At 38.1% G+C, this 23648-nt stretch overlaps 1 protein-coding gene across 1 annotated transcript in view; it reads left to right on the plus strand.

Annotated features, from left to right (window-relative positions):
* Positions 1 to 11: 11 nt before the first annotated feature.
* KCTD5 (potassium channel tetramerization domain containing 5) overlaps positions 12 to 23648 on the plus strand; it is a 29833-nt gene continuing 6196 nt past the window's right edge. Inside the window, 8 exon segments of the mRNA XM_030459729.1 lie at positions 12 to 334; positions 6969 to 7077; positions 8244 to 8335; positions 9429 to 9470; positions 9472 to 9498; positions 9500 to 9526; positions 17320 to 17364; positions 17366 to 17446. Coding sequence (XP_030315589.1) covers positions 92 to 334; positions 6969 to 7077; positions 8244 to 8335; positions 9429 to 9470; positions 9472 to 9498; positions 9500 to 9526; positions 17320 to 17364; positions 17366 to 17446 — 666 coding nt within the window. The 5' untranslated portion in view covers positions 12 to 91.

The raw sequence follows: 23648 nt of genomic DNA on the forward strand, positions 1-23648 counted from the left end.
GGGGAGGAGCGGGGGCGGTTCCACGCGGCTGCTTCCGGCGTGGGAACGGCGGGGCCGGGGCGCTGGGCGGGCCCTTCCGGCGGCGGCGAGGATGGCGGCGGAGAATCACTGCGCTTTCCCGGTTCACCCCGTCGGCGGCCTCGGCCTGGGAGGCCCGGGCGGGCCCTGCCGCCGGTGCAGCTCCGCGCCGCCGCCCGGCGCCGTGCCTGGCAAGTGGGTCCGGCTCAACGTGGGGGGCACCTGCTTCCTGACCACCCGGCAGACGCTCTGCAGAGACCCCAAGTCCTTCCTCTTCCGCCTCTGCCAGGCCGACCCCGACCTGGACTCGGACAAGGTGAGCGCGGGTCCCGCCTCACCGATTGCCCCGGCCCGGCCCGTTCACGCTCGGTTCCGCCGGGTCCCGACCGCGCCAGCCCAGCCCGCCGGGCCCGGGGGCTGCAGCGCTTCCCGCGTGCGGAGGCGGCTGTGGCGGCGGGGGCTGCGGGCCGGGAAGGGCTCCTGGAGAGCATCGCTGGGTGCGAGGGCAAGGCGGGAGCTGGTGCGTTCGAAGGGTTGGTGTGGTGTTGTGAGGCAGTGTCAGAATACAGTAATACGTGCTGGTGCCGGGCTGCTTCTGCGTTGTCGTCATTCTTTTGTCCAAGAACCACATCAAGCTACTTCAGATAGCAGCCCCTCACTTGGCCGTAGCAGCCTGTGTTTCAGTAACTATTTGAGTAAAATATTACTTGCTCTGCAAACGGTGTATGATACTCTGTATTCAGGTATTCACTCCGAGTCTCTTAGCAGGGTAAGAAAAGTTACTGGTTAAGGTCATATTTGTGGCATGTTGTGTAGTAATAGATACTAAACATTCGTGTACAGTGCTGGCTTTGAAAGAGATTTTTGAGCATAGTGGACAAAATTGTACTTCCACTACAGCACACCTGGGCATGAGAGGGGAACAGGTTATAACTCTTGAATATATGAACAACAGGTTGAAAAAATAAGTTGTTTTCAATATATATATATATGTTTCAGTAAATTGATAGTTTTCTTCATTTTTCTCATGTACGACTTCCAAAAAGGATGTTGAAATGCTTCAGAAGGTAGGGAACAGAACCTGAATAGGCTTCCTGAGTTAGAGAAAAAAAATACCTTAAATTGGAACAGAACCCCTAAATAACAGTAGGGGTTATTTTTTGTTGTCTGGTTTGGTTTGAGGTTTTTTTGAGAGGACTAGCTTAAACTGACCTGTAAAAATAAACTTTAAAATGTAGGTGGCTTCCTGATAGGTCAGAACCTGTTTTTACTTGGGAAGGGATAGGAAAGTTTTCTTCTAAGGTGTCTTAAATAAAAGATAAGGCACATGTAATAATTAAGGCACCTATTCCAGTTGTTCCACTGTAAAAAGGTGCTTGTTAGCTATCTCATTGCCATTGGAGTGAGAAGGTGTGTTTTTAGAAGAAATGCTTTAGTTCTAATTAAGGCATTTGGCTGCCTTCTTTCACCAACTGATAACATCAGTCATCTTCCACAAGTATAATCCGTGAGGTCTTGCTGTGTTGCAGAAATATCATCAGGCTGGTAATCTAGACATCTTCTTTTCCAGTGTGTTTTTGGGTTGTAGCAGAAAATCTTAAATTTATGCTAAAGATACTTAGCTATTTGGTGGGATATGAAGCAAGCAAGAGGTGTAGAGAAAACCCCAAGTTGTTGTGGAAAATCAGGATTTAGAGAAAATCCTGTTACTGATAGATATATTATGTAAGGTTATGAACCTGGATGCCTCCAATCTGACATGCAAAAAGTAAAGCCTTTCCTGGGTAAATATGCACTATGGTCTTCTTTTCAATACCTCTGTCAGTTTCATTCCCCATTGTTTTGACAATCTGTAGGTATTTGGGGCATTGTTTCTGCAGTCACCTCTCATCTTGGATTTTGCAGAAGTGGCCTGCCTCTTGGATTACCCATCACAGTGCCTAAGACTACATAAGCACCTTTCTTCCAAGGACTTCATTCAGAATCTTTAGATTCTTCATCTCCTGTAAACAGCAAAACATAATCTGAGCAGATTCTTACTTTTCTCTGAATGGTAACAGCATAGTTGTCCTTCAAAAGAATAAATCCTTCACAAGTTTGCCACAAGTTTGTGAGCTGTCTTGGTACAGTAGCACACCAGAAGATTGTATGATTTACTTTTGAAATATCAGATACCTTTGATTGATGAGCATGGATATTTCAAGGGAATATTTTGTGATATTTGTGTTATCATGAACTCTGGTCCATGAGCAGTCATTCTTACAAGGGGCAGCTTAGAGATACTGCCCTCTTAAAGACTGAAGTATTGGAGCTGGTCTTTGACCTATAATTCCCTGGATTTGAGTCCATTTTTTTTTTTTCTTCCTAAAACTCACGTGAGTTTTAAACACCTAGTTTGAAGTTTTGAAGTAAGAGAATGTGTACTTGAGCTCCTGTGTAGACTGATGCCTGCTGCACCCATCCCAGCCATGCCTCTACCTCCAGAGGAGGATGTGGGGGGAGGTGGGGTGGGGAAGAATCCTGTGTAATGAGCCAGCAGATGAAATTTATCCAAACTGATAGCCACAGCCCTATTTTGAAAGAAATATGAAAAATACAGCCTTAACAAAGTGTATAATGTTCCCTGTATGGAGAATTTGTCTGGAATGCACGTTCAGTGACTCACTTTGGGAAATTTTAGGTGCATTTTCATAAGATTAATACTGAATTGTGCTCATAATACAAAACACTTTTTATAGCTCATAGGCACATCTCATATTCTTCTGATTGTGCTCCATCTGGTAAGTAACTCAGCAAAAATGGAGGAGGAGATGTATCTTTTTTTATAACTTTAATGAGTTAAGTCAGTTTCTGGAGAGCTGTAATGTTCCAACTGACAAAAGGGGAGGGGGCAGGTTCCACATCTAGAAGCAAGACCAAGCAGAAGAGCCAATAATTAAATTAGCTGGTACACCAGTGGATATATTTCTTTGAGAAAAAAGTTTCATTCACATTCTGTCTTCTTTGCAAGGTTGCCAAACCAGAATCTTTAGAAAATGAAGCCATGAGAAATGCTTCGCTAAGATGGAATAGACCTATAAGTAAATGAAATATTAATGCTGAAGCTGTTTCTGCCTAAACTCAGTAAGTGAGGCATATAAAAATTTAAACCTGTTGATACATTAAGAAGTTCTGAAAGAGGTTAACTGGAACTGAGAATAGGAAACTGAAGTAGTTCATGGGTTGTACTTTACAAATATCAGTTATATACGTAGCAGTTTTCCTCTACTGTAATTTCTACACCATGTTTCTTTGTTATTTAACTAAATTATAAGATTTATGTAATGCTTGTTATTAAAAGGAATTGAAAGTCTTCAAGGAAGCTAGCATGTTTACCATCAAATTATCTTCTGATGCTAATTTTGCACAAGGCTGTGCTGCCTGTCTGTTGGTGTCACTTCTGTTTCCAGTTGCAAGAGAAGAAAGATTAACCTTGGTACACACCTGTGGCAAAACTAGCATTGAATGGAATGAGATAGTGATGTTGATTCTCTGAATTTGGTGTATTTCACAACGTGATACATATCTTTGTATTTAAGATTTTTTTTATTTCTTATATAAAACTATTTGAGGATGATTTCAGTATATGAATGACTGGTAGTGGTCATACCTACAGTTCCTGGTAGGATTTGTTTTCCAGAGAAAAGTGAGCAGAGTCTTGCTCACTTCTTCAGCCTTATTAAACTTATATAATGCTTGTATTTTAAGTTTTTCTGCCTGGTGTTACCTAACTCAGCACCTCCCTATTTTATCTATATAACAGTTTTTCTTCTGTAAACTGTTCTGTCATATTTTAAACTTTCATCTGAGAAGACTGTCAACCTTTCTCAAGAAGTTTTTTGGCAGCAGTATTTGTGCTTGAGTTTAGCATAATTGTACTGGGTAGGATTTATTAAGGCAGGAAGGAAGCAAACAAGCAAGCAGTGAATGTTTTAGAAAAATCATAATCCTCTTGGCAGCCCATCCTTAACTGTCAGCACTAAAAAGTGTCTTAATTGCAGTCATTTTCTGAGATATAACTGAGATGAACTTTACTTGTGCATGAGATTTCTGACTAGTAAGTTGAGCTGTGTTCTAAACGTAGTTTTGATTAGTACTGTCAGTCTGATGGTGCTCAAAATTTTTTAGGTCACATAGTTTAAGAAAAACATGCATCCAGCTCAAGGTTTAAAAAGCATAGTGGGGTAGGAAAGACAATTATTCGTAAATACAGATTTACTGACAAATATTGTTGTATATCTGTGCATATTACTGCCTTTAGCAGAACTTTTGCTTACTCAATATATGTAAATTATGTAATAATTTTATAGATACTCATGTTAGAGGCATACAGCTAAGAGCTTGTCACTGTAGATTCTGAGTGGGTCCATCCTGGAAAAGTATTTGAGGAAAAGTCTTTGGACTAAGTTTTTGACCTCATTTAAGATATTTAACTGGAAATAGTTTTCTGACATTTAAACCAGTGTATTAATGCAATTCTTGGGGAGAATGCTAAATGGGATTCACAGAATATCTGTCTTTGGGCCTACTTTTGAGTCCCGCTGGAATATTGTACCTGATCCTGGTATCCACTACTCAAGGTAACTTCAAAATGAAGGACATTGAAGGGTAGTCACAAGATGAAATATGATTTGTCAGAAGTTTGTAAAGAGCAAAACAGTTTTATTGGGCAGGGAGTTTAAGGAGTGACTTCTCAGTCCAGAAGTGCATACATGGAGACTAGAAAGCCAATTGGAAAGACCTTTTGGTTTAGGAAGGATATTATGAGGTCCATCTGGTGAAGTGTGAAACTAGAAGTGTGAGGCTAGAAAGTACTTACTTTTTAACAGCAGCAGTAATTAGTTACTTGAATGGCTTGCACAGAATCGTTAGGTTTCACCACTATTTTCTAAATGTTAAATTTCACTCAATTAATTCCAGTATTTTCTTGTCCATGTGGATGAAGCCAGTCCTGACAATTTCTGAATGCGTGGAAGGACTTATGACACATAGTTTGAGAGTTCTAGGTAGAGCAGATGACTACATTACTATGTCAGCTTTTGTTGGATTTATGCTTACATAAATATGCTTACATCCTTAAAGTCCTGGTGTAATCGGCTTTCCTCAGCAATTTCAGCACAAAGTGCTCAGTGTGTGCTGGAGGATGATCACACACCTCACTCTAAGGTAGGAATGGGAGTGCATTCTACATAGAAGATGCCCAGGATGACAATTCTGTGCTTCTTCACCTGTTCATTTCTTTTGTATCATTAACAGCATTCTTCATTGGATGGTTTGTATTTTGGGTCTTGACTCCCTGGTGCTAACTGTATCATACCTGAATTGTAAGGTCCAGGCCTGAGACACATATCTTTCTTTTTGGAAGAATGTTAACTTATAATGCATGTTTTCTATGTCTGTAATATGAGAAAACAAGTGGCCAGTTACTCTGAGTTGTTCTGTCGATTCATTATTTTACATGAAATTTTCATAATAAAGTGAATCCTATTAACAGAATTTGGATTGCTCAGTGTTAGCATCTAGCCAGAGTCCTTAAACTTTAACTGTTGATATTTTCTAATGTGTAAAAGAAAAAAATTTACTATTACACCATAAATTGTAAGACTTTCAGGCTCCCTTCTTTTTTATTATTTTGTGAAGACACATTGTTGCCTAAAAGGCTGCACAGAGTAAAGTTATCTTGTAATTACAGATAAATGTTTGGTGTTTGTAGTCCAGCCTGTTTTATTTTTACATTCTATGAACCCTGGTTAGGAAAGCACAGTTATCCAAAAATCCACATACCTGAAAATACATCCACGTTTTGGGTATTTTTTTCCAATAAAACATTTTTTAAACATTAGATACTGTTTAGTAGACCATTTTCAGGTATCACAGCTTAGTACAGTTTACACATGTAGTTTGCATTAATGTTCAAATGCAAAGGACTGGGTCCGTATCACTATCACGTGTAGGTTTTGGAGAGAGTTTGTTCTTGAGGCACTGCCACATCTCTCCAGTATATATCTGTAGGATATCTGTAGGATAGCTATTGCACTATAACTTCAGCTACTAAAAGATTAATACTTTCAGTGATCCACTTGGTAGTAGAAAGGAGCAGTGGATCTGTGAGGTATTTGTTTTGTCAGTCTTCCTTAGACTTCTACTTAGCATTGAAGTATGTCAGTACTGCCTTGATCACAGGTGCTCACATATAGTCTCTGTGTAGGAATGCCAATTTTGCTTCTTGATTTCTGTGTCAAGATTATTAGCTATACAGATGTATTTCTTTAGCTGTGTTTTTTGTTACACAAATGCTGTCCTCTGTTCATTGGCTGCATGAGATAGGTAGGAACTTCATCCTCAGTATACGTTTTTTTTTAAGAGGACACAGATGCTTCAGTATCCCTGGAGTTTGTAAATCTGAGCTAAGATAAAACTAAAAGCTTTTAGAACAAAGTTGTGAGACTAGAGAGAAGGTAGATTTGTTTACCTTTAAAAAAAAGCCTGGTAGATGAACCTCGTTGGAATGTTGCCTTTGATCTGATCCCTCAGATTTCCAAACAAACAGTTTCCTGTTTCTAAGTGTTACTGTTCATCCTTAATTTTCCAGTGTTCTCAATCACTGCTTAGATCTTTCACACCTTGATGAGTCTATTTGACAAGAGTTTGGGGGGATTGTTCAGGTTATAGAAATGTAGGACATGATTGAGTAATCAGTCCAGTGCAACCACATTGTTGAATTCCTTCCAGTGTCTTAACTTTGGCTTAAGGGGTGTGGCTGTATTGAAATCTGCTTGCTATTCGAGTACCAAGCTGAGTATTTACTTGCAATGCTTGCTTGGATGTTCAAACTGTAGGGTTTTTTGAATTTGTTTGTTTAGGGGTTTTTGTTGTGATTTTGTTTGTTTGGTTGTTTTTTCCTACTCTAGGATGAAACAGGTGCCTATTTAATAGACAGAGACCCGACCTACTTTGGGCCAGTGCTGAACTATCTCAGACATGGGAAACTGGTGATTAACAAGGACCTAGCTGAGGAAGGTAAGATGTTACTAATCTCTTGCTTTCTTGTCACTTGCTGTTATGTTCACTGCTTTTAAATCACCTGAAGTGACTTACAAATCTATGGTAAATCTTAATCAATGTAGCATTTCCATCTGTTTCAGAGAAGCTGACAGGCATTGTGCCATTATAGTATATACTGTTATTTGAGTATAATTCCTGACTTAAACCCCTGTCCCAGACACAGATAGAACATAAATAGTAAAACATTAGGGAAATGCCTTTTATAATATGATCTTGTATCTTTCCTGAATTTCTATGTTGAAACACATTGGTTAGTTCTCTCAAGCAAAGAATACTTGGCTGTGGAACAAGCTTTTAGAAGCTCTAAAGCAAAGCAGAGTGCATATGGGAGTTCAGATACACGGAATATACTTTTGAATGTGCCCTCTCTCCCTGTTCCTGTTCAGTTTTTCTGTAATGGAGGGTGACTGTTTTAAACCATATAAACTGTTTTAATAAGGTATTGAAGAAATTGGTCAAAGAGAAATACAGTCTATCAATATTAGAATGAAATAATGTGAAAATTCATTTCCATGTGTATTGTTAAACACTTAATATGTGTGGAGAACAGGTAAGGCGTGAGCATATGAGTGGGAAAAGTGTGTAGTGTGTATCTTTAAGCTTTTATTTCATAGTGTAAAATCCCAAATAACAGGAAACAATTTTTTCTGCACACTTAGCAGCTCGAGGAGCTTTACAATAGGACTGTTTGAATTTCTCATTCTTACTGCAGCCTGGGGTGAGGCCTGAGTTATGGTGGTCCATCAGCCTGCTGTGGAGTGTCATTTGTGCTCCACATGGTTTTTCTGTTTTTTTTGTTTGTTTGTTGTTTTGTTTGTTTGTTTGCTTTCGTGCTTGTGTTGAAGGTTTTGGGGTTTTTTTTGTTTTCTTAGGACCTAGAGTTTTTCCTTAGGGTTTATTTTGTTTTGGTGTTTGGTTTTTTTTTTAAGTTTTTCAGAATCAGCTAAACTTTGAACTACATGTGCCTGAAGGAAGCCAGAATCATTAGATTAATTAATGAGACTTCTTTCTGAGAGCAAAATAGTTTTTATAGCTGCAGAGAAGATAATTGTGGAAACTGTTGGTAGTTTTGGCCTGTAATCTTTGGTTACACTCTCTTTCCAAAAATGTTCTTACACTAGGTGTACTGGAAGAGGCTGAATTCTACAATATCACATCACTAATAAAACTGGTAAATGGACAAATAAGAGAAAGAGACAGCAAAATCTCACAGGTGAGGTGTGTGCTTTGTTCTATGGCAAGTAGTGGGTGGGTTCCATTATTTTTTCCTTAACCACTTTTCTCCTCAGTAGGGTACTGAATCGATGCCTCTCATCGCTGTCTGAGCTGGAACCAGTAGTATGCACAGATTAATATTCTTTACCACCTCTGCTTACAGAGGACACAGACACAGGGTTCTGTTTTTTTCAAAAGCTGAAAACATTCTAAAAAATTGTTGAAAAATGTCTGATCATAGTAGAATTTGTCATATAATTTCTGGAAATGGTTATTTTAGAAAACAGCTTTTTTAGAGCATATTTTTTTCATTCACATTTGAATATGCTGCATATGATAGGAAGGCCTGACTATGGTGTAGCTGCTGTTTCCACAGTGTGTTATACAGCAGACATGCAAGTGCTCTTGTCATACACTTTTATAGTAAAGTTAGTTTCTTTATTTGCTGTGTTCTGTAGAGAAGACCCTGCCTCTTCTCACAGCAGCTCATGCATATTTCTTCATGAAGTGATGATGATAGAGAAACTGTTAAGTAAATAAAGTATACAAGTTTGTTCTTAAGCTCTGCTACTCTGGTCTTCCCTGATTAACAATCTTCTTGGAGAAATTACAAGTTAATGGGCCAAATTTCTCTTGAACCCAGGTCATAGGATAGCAGAGTTGCTCTGAAACAATTTTCTAACGGATTTCAGCTGAAATGGTCCCATTATTCATTGCTCTGGATGGGGAACTTTGACAGGGAAAGACAGACTTTTTGAAATATGGTCAGACATCCCTTAAAGTTAGGCATGCCTCTTGAAAAACTTCAGCCTTGATTTTGAATGGTATAGTTGCTACCACATGGAACAGTAGGGAAGTCTTAAGATTATTTTGTTGTAACTGTTAAGTAACACTTTTAGTCCCTGAAATACTCATGAATAATGGAATCTTCTGCAGGTGATTGTGAACAAAGGAGATTTATTTTAAGAAAAGAAAAGCAAACAAGGTATTCAGGAGGGTGTTGCATACTTCTAAAGAGTAAGGGTGACTTTACACATTATAAGCATAGTGAATTCCATGCTTTATTGAGAATCTTGTATTTCTTCTTGAAGGTGCCAGTCAAACATGTGTACAGAGTGCTGCAGTGCCAGGAAGGAGGAACTGACTCAGATGGTTTCCACCAATGTCTGATGGCTGGAAATTTGAACAGGTAAAAAACATACGGGATATAACTACAAAATTTCTCAAAATTTAGATTGGTGAAAGAAGAGTATCAAGTTAATTCAGAGCATCTTTTTAAGTTTAGTCATTTTGAGAAATAGGATAAAGAGAAACAGTTGAATTAAAATTTATGTTTGTATTCCTATTTATCAGAGAATGAACAGACTGCAGCTTTCCAGGAGGTAAATTTGTGATAACTTTCTATAAAAACATCTGCCTGGTGTTTGAAATGTAACTCTTCAGTGTCTACACATGCATGTTTGAAGGGTGAATAGACAGAAATCCAAGTAATACAAGTTTATACAAATGGTAGAGCTCTGGGTGAAAGATACGGGTTTGGGACATAAATATTGTCAGGCCCTAACAATGTTTCTTTAGACAAAGGACTGATACAGGAAAAGTGAACTTAACCAGCATGGATGTGAATCTGGGTGTGGGTTGTGTGGAATGCTTTTGTTCTTTGGACTGCCAAAAATAGCCTTGTGTGTACATTCATGAATACATTGTTACAATATTCATTGTAACATTACAGTAGGATCTTTCTGTTATTTTTGCTGATCTCTGTAAATAGGAAACTAACTACATGGCCTCTTCATCCTTCACTGTCCTAACCTACGAAAATTTTTAAACTGCATTGGAGCAATGTATCTGTTATCTCTGGGGTGAGACCTGTGTGCTCAGCTGCCAGCATCTTTTTCAGTGTTTGGTTTAGGAGAGACTGGAACAGGCACAAACCTCTTATCCTCTGCAGTCTCACTCTAAGAACACACCAAAGCAACGTTTTTAAAAAGCATGGCACACAAAGGTAAAAGAGAACTTTTTGTTTTACCTAATGATGTGATAAGGAGACAGCCATGATCAACTAAACTAAACCAGCACAGAAGAACTTCTTATGCTTCATTTCTGTAGCTCAGGTGTTACCAGGTTTGTTTGGCATTCCAGAAGCTGAATGTTTTTTAAGTCCCTGAAAATTATCTCACTTAATGCACATGAATGTTTTTTGACCAGTGCATTTTTTTAATATTCTGCTTTGTCATGAGAAACTAGCTTTCATTACAAATATAGATTCTTTACTTCTTAACTGATTCAATAATATTGTGCCTTTTACCTGTCCTAAAGCCTTATATTCTATGGGAATTTTATTTTTAGGAGTAATACTGCTTTGACAGTGCAATTGCTGGAAGAACTATCATAATATCTTTTAACATTTAGAATCTCTTTTGGAACTGGATAATTCCAGTGATTTTCTTGAGTGTTATGTCCTTGTTTTATCCAGCTTTCTCCCTACTTCTCCCTCCCCCATGTTGCTCTGTTTTGGACACACAATCTGAAGTAGATGAACACAGCATCTGCATGGTCTCACAATACCCAGCTTCTCAGTACCTTTGTCTGGGCCATTCCGTTCTATTGCAGACCTGACTTCAGCAGACAGCAATTGACTTGAAACATGAATAGAATATTCTGTAAAACCTAAAAACAGTTTTATTGTTAAGGTTTGAGAACACTGTAGCATTTCTGTAAATTATCTTTTCTAAACCTGTGTTGCTCAGCAGCATGCTTCCTTCAGAAGCAATCTTTGGGGTAGTGGTCTGCCACACCTCATACAACCCCTTTGGTGGATAAAAATCATCAGCTTCTTTAGTGGAGTGATACTCCTACGAGTTGAGAGTCCTTGTGCTCTGTGCCCCATGCATCTTTAAGTGTTTTTTGATAAAATAATTTTTTCCCCTTAACATTCAAAGATTTTCTTGAAAAATACAAATGGATGTGGTGATTAAATGGGCAGTGGAAGGTGTTAAACTTTGTGGTATGCTTACATGGATATATTGATTCACTTTTCTAAAGAATACAAGTGGAAGTACTGCCAGAATACTGCAGTTGTGTACCAGTCCCAGCCCCAAAACTAGTGCCAGTGGCTGCCCCACTTTTGTGATACCTGTGTTACTCTCTAGTGATTTTTAGCTTCAATTGTTAACCTTTTCAGGCAATCTGAAAAAGCATTATTTGGCAATACTGCAACACTGAGAAACATTGGGTTCTACAGAACATCGACATACAAAAGCTTTAGACAGCAGTGGTGTGTAAGTCATGTAAATTTTAATGATTAATATAACCTTAGTCTGTCACCATATCACTGTCATAAATATGTTCACTGTGTGAGAACAGTATTTAATTGCTGCCTTCAAAATTATTCACATATCAAAAGCAGGATAAAAATAAGTTTACTGTTCATGAGCCTTCTCATCTGTAGTAATTTCCAGTTTATTCAGAAATAGGCAGTTGTTGTCTAGTTCTTCACACTTAATTTAAAGCTCTAATCTTTTTCAAGTGTGCTGGCAAGCTATGCTTTAATTTAATTGGTTTATGAATTGCCATGTCTTATTATGATAAAATATTTTTTATAATAAGAAGTTAAAAAATATAGCTTAGGTTGTTCTGAACTTCTGAATTATTAGACATTTGGCAGATGTGACCGGTTCTTGATACTGATTTTTATGGGAGCAAGACAGAAAATTTTTTCCACTCCAGTTATTTTCTTGGTTCTTCTGTACATTACCCCTTCTAAAACCAATTTAGAGCTCTCAGCTTTTTTACCTCCAGTTGATCTCATGTGTTTCTTAGCTACTTTTGTTTATTCAATGTCTGGAACAAGAATGAATCTCTCTCATACCAGGCTTGAGATACTACTTTACACAACACCTTCCAGTCTTATATCCATGTTTCTTCCTGCACTTGGCAAGTCAGGAAAATAATGATACACTTGCATGATGCACCAAACCTGGTTTATGTTTTCAGGGTAGTTGCTACACCCCAGTGATACGGGGAGTTTTCTCACTTAGTATCAGTAACTCTTAAACCCTCCCTTGAAGTTGCAAAGGGCTTCATAAATTTTTAAGTGTGTTGAAATGAAAGTTGTAGCTTGATAGCAACCTGTCCTAGTGGCAAGTAAATGTTACGCTGAACATTTGAGCTCATCTGTTATTTCAACAATTTGGAAAATGGTATTGTGCTTCAGCTTTACAAAGGTTTCTTTTTGTGTTTTGCTTTGATTGGTTATTTCAGCTTGTCAGTATAGGTTCCCAGTACAGCTGTGGCCGGGCCCAGCAGTCAGAGTATCTGCTGATAGTGTCACGGGAAGTGAAAGGGGAAGAGAGATGCTTCCAGAAATGCTGCAGTGAGGTGTGTCACACCATTCTTTTTGCCCTCAGACTGATATGCTTGGCCTCCTTGCATTTCTGCTGCTTTCGAATCATTTCACTTTTTTCCTGGATGTACAGCACATAGTAATTTGTGTGTATTTGTGACTGGCTTTTATTTATATTCACAGTATTTCATCATATGTTATGACTGTTCATATCATTAAAAAACAAAACAAAACAAACACCCTCCCCCTAGTTATTTAGATAAAGGTTTTTCTTAAGAAGTTCTTACCTTCTCAATAGGTAACTTCTTTTCCTTAAATCTTCCTCCAAAGTTAACAGCCTTTTGTCTGGTTTTGTTAAGTAAAAGTGGTACATTTAAACATTAAGAGCTCTGTAAATAAATCTTTGAGTTCACTGAGTTCAGAAAGGGAGATTTCTGTGTTAATCATTGTTCCAGTTTGAGTGCATTTCATCAGCCTAATAGCATGTTAGGTTCTGAGTTTGAACCCTCTATTTCTGGTAACTCACAACTTAACTGATTTTCTTGGTGGATGAAATGCATTTAAACTGAAATAATGAGAAACAGAATTTTTCAGAAATAAAATAGGGAGGAGTGAGGGGAGAACAAAACCAGCAGTTTTAAAATCTTGTCTCAAGTGGAAAAAACATCCTTGGGTTTTTTGGCTTTATTTTTTTGTTGTATCATTTTTTCCTCTCCCCTAGGGAAATTTTTTTTTAAACTCAAAGAATCATAGCTTCATGTATTGTTTAATAATCCTTCCTGCTCCCCTTGCCCTTCAGTCACTTCTTTTTTAACTCCTGTGTTACTTCAAAGTGTTCAAGAGTTTGGGAATGATTTTTTGCTAGCCAGTAACATTGGAGGCAGTTTCCAGTTCTTTATAGCTGTGCTCCATTTTGAAGTGTCTTACGTGAATTGACTTGGGAACCTGATGTTTTGTAGTATTTTTCATCCATAAAATATTCTTTAATACCTCTTATTTTCCTTGCTTTATATATGGTGAGTGCTCCAAGCAGCTCTATAGGTAGCATTTGGGATGTGAAATTCATTAGTTTATGGAACTAAGCAGGAAAGGTGTCCTGTTGTTAAGGATGTGTGGAGTACAGGCAGTGTGATATTATTCGTATGTTTGCATCCTAGATAGCTCAAAGTAAAATTCAACATGATAAAATGGGTAATGGGAGAAGGCAATGAAGAAATTAATGCAGGCATATTTAAAAAAACCCAAAACCTCGAAGAGGAAGGAATGTCCTTTCCTCCTAGATTTGAAGTCTGACAATTGCAATAAAAGACCAGAAAGAAATATACTTGCTGTCCTGGTGTCAGTCATCAGTGTTGCTACTTACGCCAAACTGATGTGTTTTGGTTTTTTTTTCAACTTTGCCCTTTCTGATTGTCATCTTTTATCCTACTTAAAAGTTCAGGCTTAATGAGACAGGAACTTCCCTATTATTATTTCTTTGACTTTTCAGGAAAATCCTGACCTGTATTGGCACACCAAGCAGTATGATGCAAGTATCTATATTTCTGTTGACATAATAATAACAACATCAATGGTGATGATGCTTTCCATTCCTGCCTTTTTTATTTAAAGCAGACAGCCTAGTAGTGTCAGTACCCTTAGTCCACACAAACAGTGAATAGATAGTGATCTGATGAATTTTCTATGATAAATAACACTGGAATTTCCCTCTGCTCAGTTAGGACACCGAGCTCACAGGAACACTCAAGCAGGATCACACTGCTGTAGGAAGGAGTGTAATTAGGATGTATGGGCCCTGGGTAGGGGGTTGTTTAGCAGTTCTTTCCAGTTTGTCAGCGTCCTTCTCAGAATGTTCCCACCAACACTGGGTACAGTGGGGTGAGTTTTGGAGTACAAGTGCTGAAATACTGCTTTATTTCTGATACGCTTTCTGACACAACAGTATAGTTCTAATCTGCAATAATTTTCCATTTTTTCTTTTTCTGTCATAACCTTTATTGCTGCTGATGCATCTCAAAAAGCTACCACGAAGTTTCCAGCATGCTATTGACACTATGCAAATAATCCATTCTTAGTTGTGGACATATGGAACTGGTTACAAGAGTATCATGTGTTGGAGTTTTAAAGAACTTCTGTTCAATGTCGCAGAAGTGACTTTATTTTGAAATGCGCCAGCTGATTAATAATGGCAAGAAGTCATCCTGCTGTTTTTCAGTCTGTTAGATCAATGGCCCTATCCAACTAGCTAATAAGTAGTCAGTCTCCCACATCTCATAAAAAAAAAAGACACGTAAAGGGTCAACTTATTTGGATTATATGGAGTATTAGTGGGGGTTATAGGTAACTATCAACTGAGGATCTGTCAGACTTGTTGAACCAAAATTGATGATTTGGCTGGTGTCTGGATCTTGTGTCATATATTCAGAGATTGCTGAAAGATTTCAGAAATTACAGAGGTTTCAATTGTGGCTTTTGAGTAAAGAAATATTTTTCCTTCTGGTAGTTGTTATGATAGCTTACCTGATACCAAGTTCTTGTAATTTTGCAAGAAGAAGGGTTGACAGTATACTAAATCAAGTCATGTGCTTGAACTTTATACTTAAGATTTCTCTTCAGAGAAGGTGAATTATGCATGGCTTCATTTATACATGGATCCAACTTTTTGAGTGCTTTTCTAGCCTTTTAGTGGGGCTAAAAATACTGTTTAAAATAGTCCTACCTTTCACCTCCATAATTGAAGCAATCGCTGTATTCATATTATATGGTTTGTAATTGCTATGTAATACATGGGATAAACTATACCACTTCAACAGATTTTGAGACCAATTAGCTGGTTTTTTTCCCTGGAAATTTGTGTCTGATATTTTTTGCTAACGGGGAAGGGAGATTACAAACCATATCTATATGTGAAGTAAGTCTGGGAAGAGGGAGATTCTGTAACTTCATTACATGGTTTTCATGGAAAAACTGTCTTTTTCACCTTCATTTATGATCAGCCCATGTCCATTACTGTGTATGTATTTTGGAGAACTTGAGTGATGTTAGAAAAGGAGGAGGGAGGGAAAGGTGGTGACACCCAGACCATGTGGTAGCTTAAGTGCTGAGTTTTGGTGGCCAGTACTGGTCCTTGGAGGCTGAGCCCTGTGTGCTGCAATACCATCAGGGATGACAGGGTGTGAGACTGCCCAGGCCTGGCATCAGGTCCTTTCCTTGCTCTCTGCCTCTTGCTCTCTGTAGACATTGGCTTTGCTGTCTGTGGAGGTGCTTGCTTGGCCATCTTGGAACAGTGCTGGAACATCTGAGCATCTCTCCCCTCTCTCTCCTTAAAAGTACAGCAAGGTGTAATTTTCTCCTGACACTACTATATGGAAGCTGCTTTTAGCCTTGTTCTACTTTCCACTTTTGCTGGGGAAATAATCTTATCCCTCAAGTTCAGATTCGAGACCAAGATTTCATCTTGGTTGCATGTTCCATGCTTTAACAAGGCTTTTTACTCTCTTTGATGCTTTGGTAGACTAGTGGCAGTACACCATTTGTTTTTAGACAGATAACGACAATGTTTCAAGTACTGTTGTCCTAAAAGTTAAGCCATTTCCATGAGGTTTGTTCCCCCCTGAGGAATAGAGAACACCCTGACCACATGCCTGGTGATTTGACAGGTAGATTAAATACAGTTTAGGTAATGGCTTTGAATTGCAGTGTATCTGTGCTACAGGTTGATTTTTAGGACTTTGATCTGTGTTAGCAGTAATAGCACCATACATTACCTTGTTATACTTTTGAAATAAACTTGTAAAATAAATGAACCAGCTACATCTGAATTCATTCTGGAAAGGGAGGATGTGTAGAGCTTCTAGCATTAGGTAAGTGTACTTTGTGTAAAGCAAGACAAGTTACATGAAATTTCTCCCATTTGGTAAACATGATACATTTGAGGTAGTACTGATGTTGCATATATCCTTCTTTCTCAGTAAATTGTCATTTATCACTCAATATTTAGACTTGTAGAAGCTTGTAAATATGTCGCATTTCATTATACATGGCTTCAGCTTGTAGTGCTTCCTTAATTAGCTTCATTGTAGCAGTACATAGTAATTTCAGATGTTAATCTTGGTGTCCTGCCATTCTGCCTCTTGCTGTTTTCCAATCAAATGCAAGTTTTGTCTTTGTCCACTCAATAAGTTTCAATACAAGTATGGTTATTCTGTAAGTAGAGGTGGGTATCCCTCCAGGCAAAACTGCTTCCTGCATGCAGCCATTTAAATGTTAAATCATGCCAACTTAAAGTTACTGCATACAAGCTTTTTAAAAATTAACTTTGGAGGATGGGGATGTTTATGGTAAATAAAAGAAATAGGGACCAGGCTACTTCTCTGCCTGCCTTTGTAGCCTTTTCTTTCACAGCATAATCATAACTGTAAGTTGTTAATTCTGTAAATGTTTAAAAAGAAAAGCTATGTTTATCTTACTAGAATTTCAGTGTATTTGTCACCATCAAAAATCTATGTGCATTGGAAGGTGGAGAATTATGCTTCAGGCACAACCACAGTCTGGAGTGAGGAGTGTTTGTTCTAGTGATGAGAATTCATGGAATTTATGTGGAAATGCAATTGATATTTTCCTTTTTCATCTTTCAGCTGGTCAGTATTGGTTCTTCCTATAACTATGGCAATGAGGATCAGGGCTGAATTTCTGTGTGTTGTCTCAAAGGAATTGCATAATACTCCCTATGGCACAACCAGTGAACCCAGTGAAAAAGCAAAGGTATGTTACTAAATATTGAATGAAAGAATGGTGTCAAATTGTGTGGGCCTTCCCTAAGCCATGCTAGGCTTGCCTCTGTTCTGGACTATTATTTAATTGCTGTTTTCCTCTCATTCATGGCTAATAATGGTTCCCTCCCCTTGTATGAGAGACTGTAAATGGTACTGTTGTGCCAGATGCATTTTTATTTATGCACCATTCTCTAGTGTTCCTGATACCTGTCCTGTTTTTTTTTCTTTTAAGTATTGGCAGATATTTATGGTTTACCATTGAGAATCCAGGTTTTGTTTCTTACACATTTGAGTGCTTCCTTATTCTGCAGCTGGTTCAGTTGAAAACTGTTTTTTCTTGCTTTGAGTTCACCTGAAGAAATCTTGCTGTCAAGAATGGAGATTGTAATCTGTTGTCTCTGAAAAACAGTCATGTGCCATATGTTATAAATGGAAGTATTTGTCAGCTTAGTATTTTAAGATTTCTACCCAGTTCTCTCTACTTTCTGTTACCAGCTTCACAAAAAGATTGTAACAGACACTGTATCTTAGCCCTTTTACTCAGTTGTGTGTCAGAGTTTGTACAAGGGATAATGTAAAACTGAATAGTAATAAGACAGATCCATTATTCATGCAAGGGTATTCTTCTGTGAATATTGAACGTTTTTTATTGTATTCTTGCTTTTTGTGAGGATATGACTGCAGGGCAAAAGATGTTTCTGTAGCTGGCTTAAATGCTTTTCATTTAGTATATGTAATGGGAAACGATTGATAAACATCAAAAGGTTGCTTTTTCAAGAATCACCTTCAGAGAAATGAATTTTGAAATACTGCTAAGAATGCTGTGCATCTTGCACTGTGGCCTCAAATAGATAAAACTTGAGTACTTTCCATGCCTTGTAACTGGTTATGCAGGCACACATATGGAGGCATTTTGTAAATTGCACTATTAAAATGCTGCAAGTTATATGTTGGATTCTTTTTGAAATTATGCTCTTTTTTCACTGTTGAGTTGTAAAGTTTGAAGAGTTGTTAAAGGTATAATGTGATCAAGGTCAAACAGTGAACCTGGATAAGTAATGGCTCACTTTTCATGACCCTAGTGAAGATCTGGTTTTGCCAGGATGCTTCAGGAGTACTTTAAAAGTTGACAAGTTAGAGAGCTGTGTAACAATAATTTAGGGCCAAGATACATACCCAAAATAAAATGTGAAATTCTAGAACTAACAACCATCTTCATACAAAATGGTAGTACATCTTCAAGGAACTTCAAGAAGTTGCCAGAGCTATACTGCATCCTTAACGTAAAGAAAATACAGATCAAATGAAATTTAAAATCCTAAATAGAAAAGCTAGTTCAGAGTGCAGTACAGCTCTGTAAATTCAGTAATGCTGAGAGAAGCTAATCTTAGACCTTCCATTGGAAATGCTTCTTGAGGTCATTGTTTTCAGAGAACAGAGCAGAGTAATAATTGACCAGAATGATGGAAGAGAGGTTAGCTGTTAACTTTGGTTGAAAGATACGATAATTCCCTTCTTTTTGTCCTGGAAGAGTTGAGCTGTTGCTTAGCAATTAATGGCAGAACTTGAGAATAATTTTTATACATTGTGTTTCTAATAGATAATTTCTGTAATAGGTACACATTGTTCCTGGAAAAAAAAATTTTTTTTTTTGGTTGAGAGGTTTGTAACAGCAGCGTTCAGGAATTTTGACTAGACTTGGGAGCTGTTGTCTCAAAAGTTCCCTCTAGTTTGTGTTGATCCTCCAGTCTGCAGTCTGTTCATTAGTATCAGAGCTGATCATTATGAAGTTCATATGATTGAAATTCTGGTACCCAGTGATGTATACAGAATAATGTGTTCATATACAGGGACTGAATTATAGAAGCCATGAGAAAGTTCTCCTATTGCTTGTACAGCAGTGTGTGTTAGAAAAAAAGCAAAAGACTGACAGTATGTAATTTTTATGGACAAGCACTTCAATTGTAATTTATAATAACTGAATATTCAGAATAGAAAAAGCATTTTCTGGTAGCCGTCTAAGCAGTCTTCACCTTAATTCCTTCTGAGAGACTTTTTCTTCCTGTTGTTCTTTTCTTTTTTTTCAAATCAGTTTGCATTCTGATGTAGTAGTTGACTTCTGTGTAACCTTCCTAACATGCCTATGCAAAGGAAATTAATGGCTTTTGGGACACTGATTTAAAAGGTTCATGTGGCTTTCTCTAAGTAGCCCACAGCACTACTGAAAGATAACCTCTATTCCCAAAAGCATTCTTCTCTTGCCACATTGACCTGTCACTATTGGGACAAATGACCAAAGCTTGTTTAGTATGTCTGAATCCAAGGTTAGATTCTCAAGTGGTATCCTTTCCCATTTGTGGCAGAATGTATGGGTTTAAGGTACCAGTTATACAGTTTTACTTACATTTTCTCTATAGTTGTTGGTCCCTATTGTTATGCTGCATGGCACTACTGGTTTCTACCTTTTGACTTAAGGAACATTTGAAAAAGGAAATTTCCATGAAATCTGTAATGTTCCTCTTTGGAATGGTCTGCTGTCATGCTTTGTTACATAGAGGGGGGGTTGTCCCAGATAAAAGTAAATAAATGTCATTCCAGATGCTTCAGGTGTTAAGTGACTGTACTTTGTTGAAGCTCTGACTCACTTGCAATCTCTTCTTTTCCCTTCCTGTTCTCCATACTTGCCTGCATGCTGCATGCACTCAGAGTGAGGATGAAGAGACGGATTACGATATGAATGACTCAGATTAAGTGTAAATGTCATGGTGAGCAAGAGCTGGCCCTAGATTTTACCCAGATGCTTTTCTGCCTCATCCAATCCTACCCTGACTAGTGCTGTCATTTGGCTAGTCCTGGTGGTGCCTGTCGTTTGGATGACCATTGTGGCCATGGTTAGCAAAGAGAGTATTCCTGTTCTGGTATTGCTCTTTGACAGAATAATTAGCATTTGCTGTTGTAACGTATTGTGATCAGCTCCTTTAAAGCTTTGCTGAGAAAAGAAGTTCTGCATATGATTCCATGGTCAGAATTGGTTTCCATTATTATTTTCCATGCACTGTTTTTTTCTGTCAAATGGTTTTTTTTACATGTGAGGCATCTAATACAAACTTAGAGTATACATTTTCAGTAAACATTTCATTTGGCAATAAATTAGCAAATTTTTGACTGAAGTGCAACATAGTCAAAAGGTGGTCTTACCTGATAATTTTGATAACTAATAATTTTTTAAACCAAGACCTGGCAAATATAAGTAATTAGTGTGATTGTGTTGCTACAGTTACATTTAGCACAGGAACAACGCTCTGGGGAGGGAACAGGTCCTTTTGCGCTGTGGTTTGAGATCTTATTGAAGATCGAGATACTTTAAATGTCACAAGTGGTAGAACACAAAAGTTTTATCAGAAAGCAACTTTTCCAACATTTTCCTAGTGTCTGCAAGACTGCTCATATTTATTCTATCCGATTTCTAGATGGTAATTTATTATTGAATAGTCAGTGATACAGTGTGTGCATAGTCACTAGGGCCTGCATAAATTGAAGATACTTAACCATTGCATGAGATTAAACTCCTGCTTTTCACCTGTATTTGCACACTGAAATTTTTTGCTGTAGAGCAGCCTACACTTCTGTCTAAAGTGTCTCTGCACATGGCTGGAAAACAATGTACATTAGTTTTCCTAACTAATACGAGAAACTACTGCTAAGGTGGGATAAGGCCTTACGCTAAGTCTTCAGAACGGCTGCAAAGATGGATCAAATCTGAAGCTTTATTGAAAAAAAAAGAAAATGACCGTGTGTTGGAATGGAATGCAAGATTCTTAAGCTTGCGCTGAGAGATGAGCAGTCCTTAAAATGCTATTTTGTCTTCAGCAGATTTATTTAAGTGGGAAGAAGTAGTTCTATCATACTCTGCTTCCTCAGAAGCAATCACATTCAGAGCCCCCAGGATACTGAGACTTAATTCAGCATTGTTTAGAGTTTATAAGTCAACTTTAGATCTGGGGCACCTGGAGGAGGGAAAAACAGAATAGAAATATGAAAAGAAATAAAATCTGGAACACAGCAGATCTGCAGCAGGGTGGGGACAGTCCTCAGCATATGAGTACAGATTGGTCCTGGAGTGGATTGGGAGCAGTGCTGCAGAGAAGGATTGGAAATGCTGGTGCTTGGAGAATGGGTGATGAGCCAAGAGTGTGCACCTCCAGCACAGACAGCCAGTCACCTGGGAGTGTTAGAGTGGGTCCAGAAGAGGGACACAGAAGTTATCAGAGAGAAAGAAAAGGGCTGGAGCACCTCTGCTATGGAGATGGGCTGAGGGAGCTGCAGATGTTCAGCTCTGGGGAGGTGTTTATTGCAGCCTTCCAATCATAGCCTTTATCAGAGCCTTTAGCGACAGGACGAAGGGTAATGTTTTTAAACTGAAATAGGGCAGATTGAGATTTCCAACCCAAACTATATGGTGATTCTGTGAACTGAAGTGTGCAGACAGAGGAGCATTATCAGTGAAGTCACCTGTTTAGCTAGCAGAGCATGTTCTCAAGTGAAAACTTAAGTGCCTGGTTCTGCTCCAGATATACTCCTCAATCCCAGCTATTAGCAGTTTGGGAGAAGACCTACTGTAACTGGCTTCAGATCTTATTGACCTCTGTTATTGTTAAGATATCTTCTCTTGGCATTTTCCCAGTAAGCCACTAAAAATTTCTAGTAATAGTCTTAATAAAGTTTTTTTTCAGGAAAAAAAAAAAAAAAAAAGGAATTTCAAATTGCTGAACAAAATCAATCATCCTTTCAGCATTTTGTAAGTACAGTTTTGATAGAATTTCTGGTAACTGAAACTGAATTTCTCTTTTGGAAAAAGTCACTGCTCAGGACTACAAAAGATGCTCTTTCCACAACATTTCTGATGAGAGGTGTATGAAATACCTCTCATGAGAGCTTTCTGGTCAGAAATCATTTCCCCTCCTGTAAAGACAAAAGTTACAGGAGAAGTACCAAGCAAAGTGTGTTAAAGTAGTGCTTGATCTTGTAGAATTTTCTGCTTTATGTTGGATTTACTGGCTCAGTAAAGTGTGCAAAGGCCAATGTCCAGATCCAGCTTAGCTTTATTTTACTTCCTGTGTTCCTGAAGCTACAGAAATGGTTACAAGTTTATTAATCTTAGAAGTCTTTTTATCTTCTAGGAAAGAATTAAACTCACATTTAATTTTGAATTGGAAAGTTTCACAAAATTAATAAATCCAGTATTATTTTTTAAATTGCATGGGTGATTGTTTTAAGCCATGTTTTTGTCTCTGAAGATTGTTTTGCTTACTGACTACATTTGCTGGGTCAGGCAGATTTCACCATGTGGACATCTACTCCATCACTGTGTTCTCAGCTGTGACCAGCAGCAATTACTCGCAGAAGGAATTTAAGGATGAAGCATTTGTCAAACTAACTCCTCATATATTTCCGCACCTTCCACTGTGCCTCAGTTTAGAAATTTCTAGGCTTCAAGCCTACATCCAGGTCATTGTGTGAAAGCTACAGTGACACTGTGACACCATGAGTGGCTACCAATAGCACCATCTTGTGCAAGTTTGTCTAATTCCTGTTGAATATATTATACTAGTAGTTGCTGAACCAATTTTAGGGCCTGGCTTTTCCTCACTTCTCTGTCTCCTGCAGTTCCACATAAAGTCTTTTTGCTTAGTATAGATGATTGAAATAAGCAATGTTTGTATCCAAAATATATCCTAAAGCTCTATTTTGGAAATTTATCAAAGCAGCTGCAGTGACATCTGGCTTTCTATCTTTCAAATTAACAATATTGAATTTTAAATGAAAAAGAACTACTTATGCACAAGGTGAGATCCAGGTACTGCAGGAAGTGCAGTCAGCTAATGATAAAGTAGATCTTTTTTTTTTTTTTTTAAGTTAACACTAAACTGTCTTTGCACTGTCCCTGAGGCAAACAAATGATGACAAGTTCTTTATAAACTCCAGTCCTTAAAAAAACCCTTGGAGTTGTGCAAAGCAGGTGAGACCCTACTTGACTACATGGTATTTGGCTTGGTGACTGATAGAGGATAATAGGTTAAATAACGAACATTTTAGCAATATTAAAAAGGAAACAAGTATCTAGACTTTTATATTAAAAACGGTACATGAAACTGCTCTGCTAAGTGGCTGCCAAAATTTACCCTACAAGC

Source organism: Calypte anna, chromosome 14 (assembly GCF_003957555.1).
Source record: "Calypte anna isolate BGI_N300 chromosome 14, bCalAnn1_v1.p, whole genome shotgun sequence".
NCBI classification, from domain to species: domain Eukaryota; kingdom Metazoa; phylum Chordata; class Aves; order Apodiformes; family Trochilidae; genus Calypte; species Calypte anna.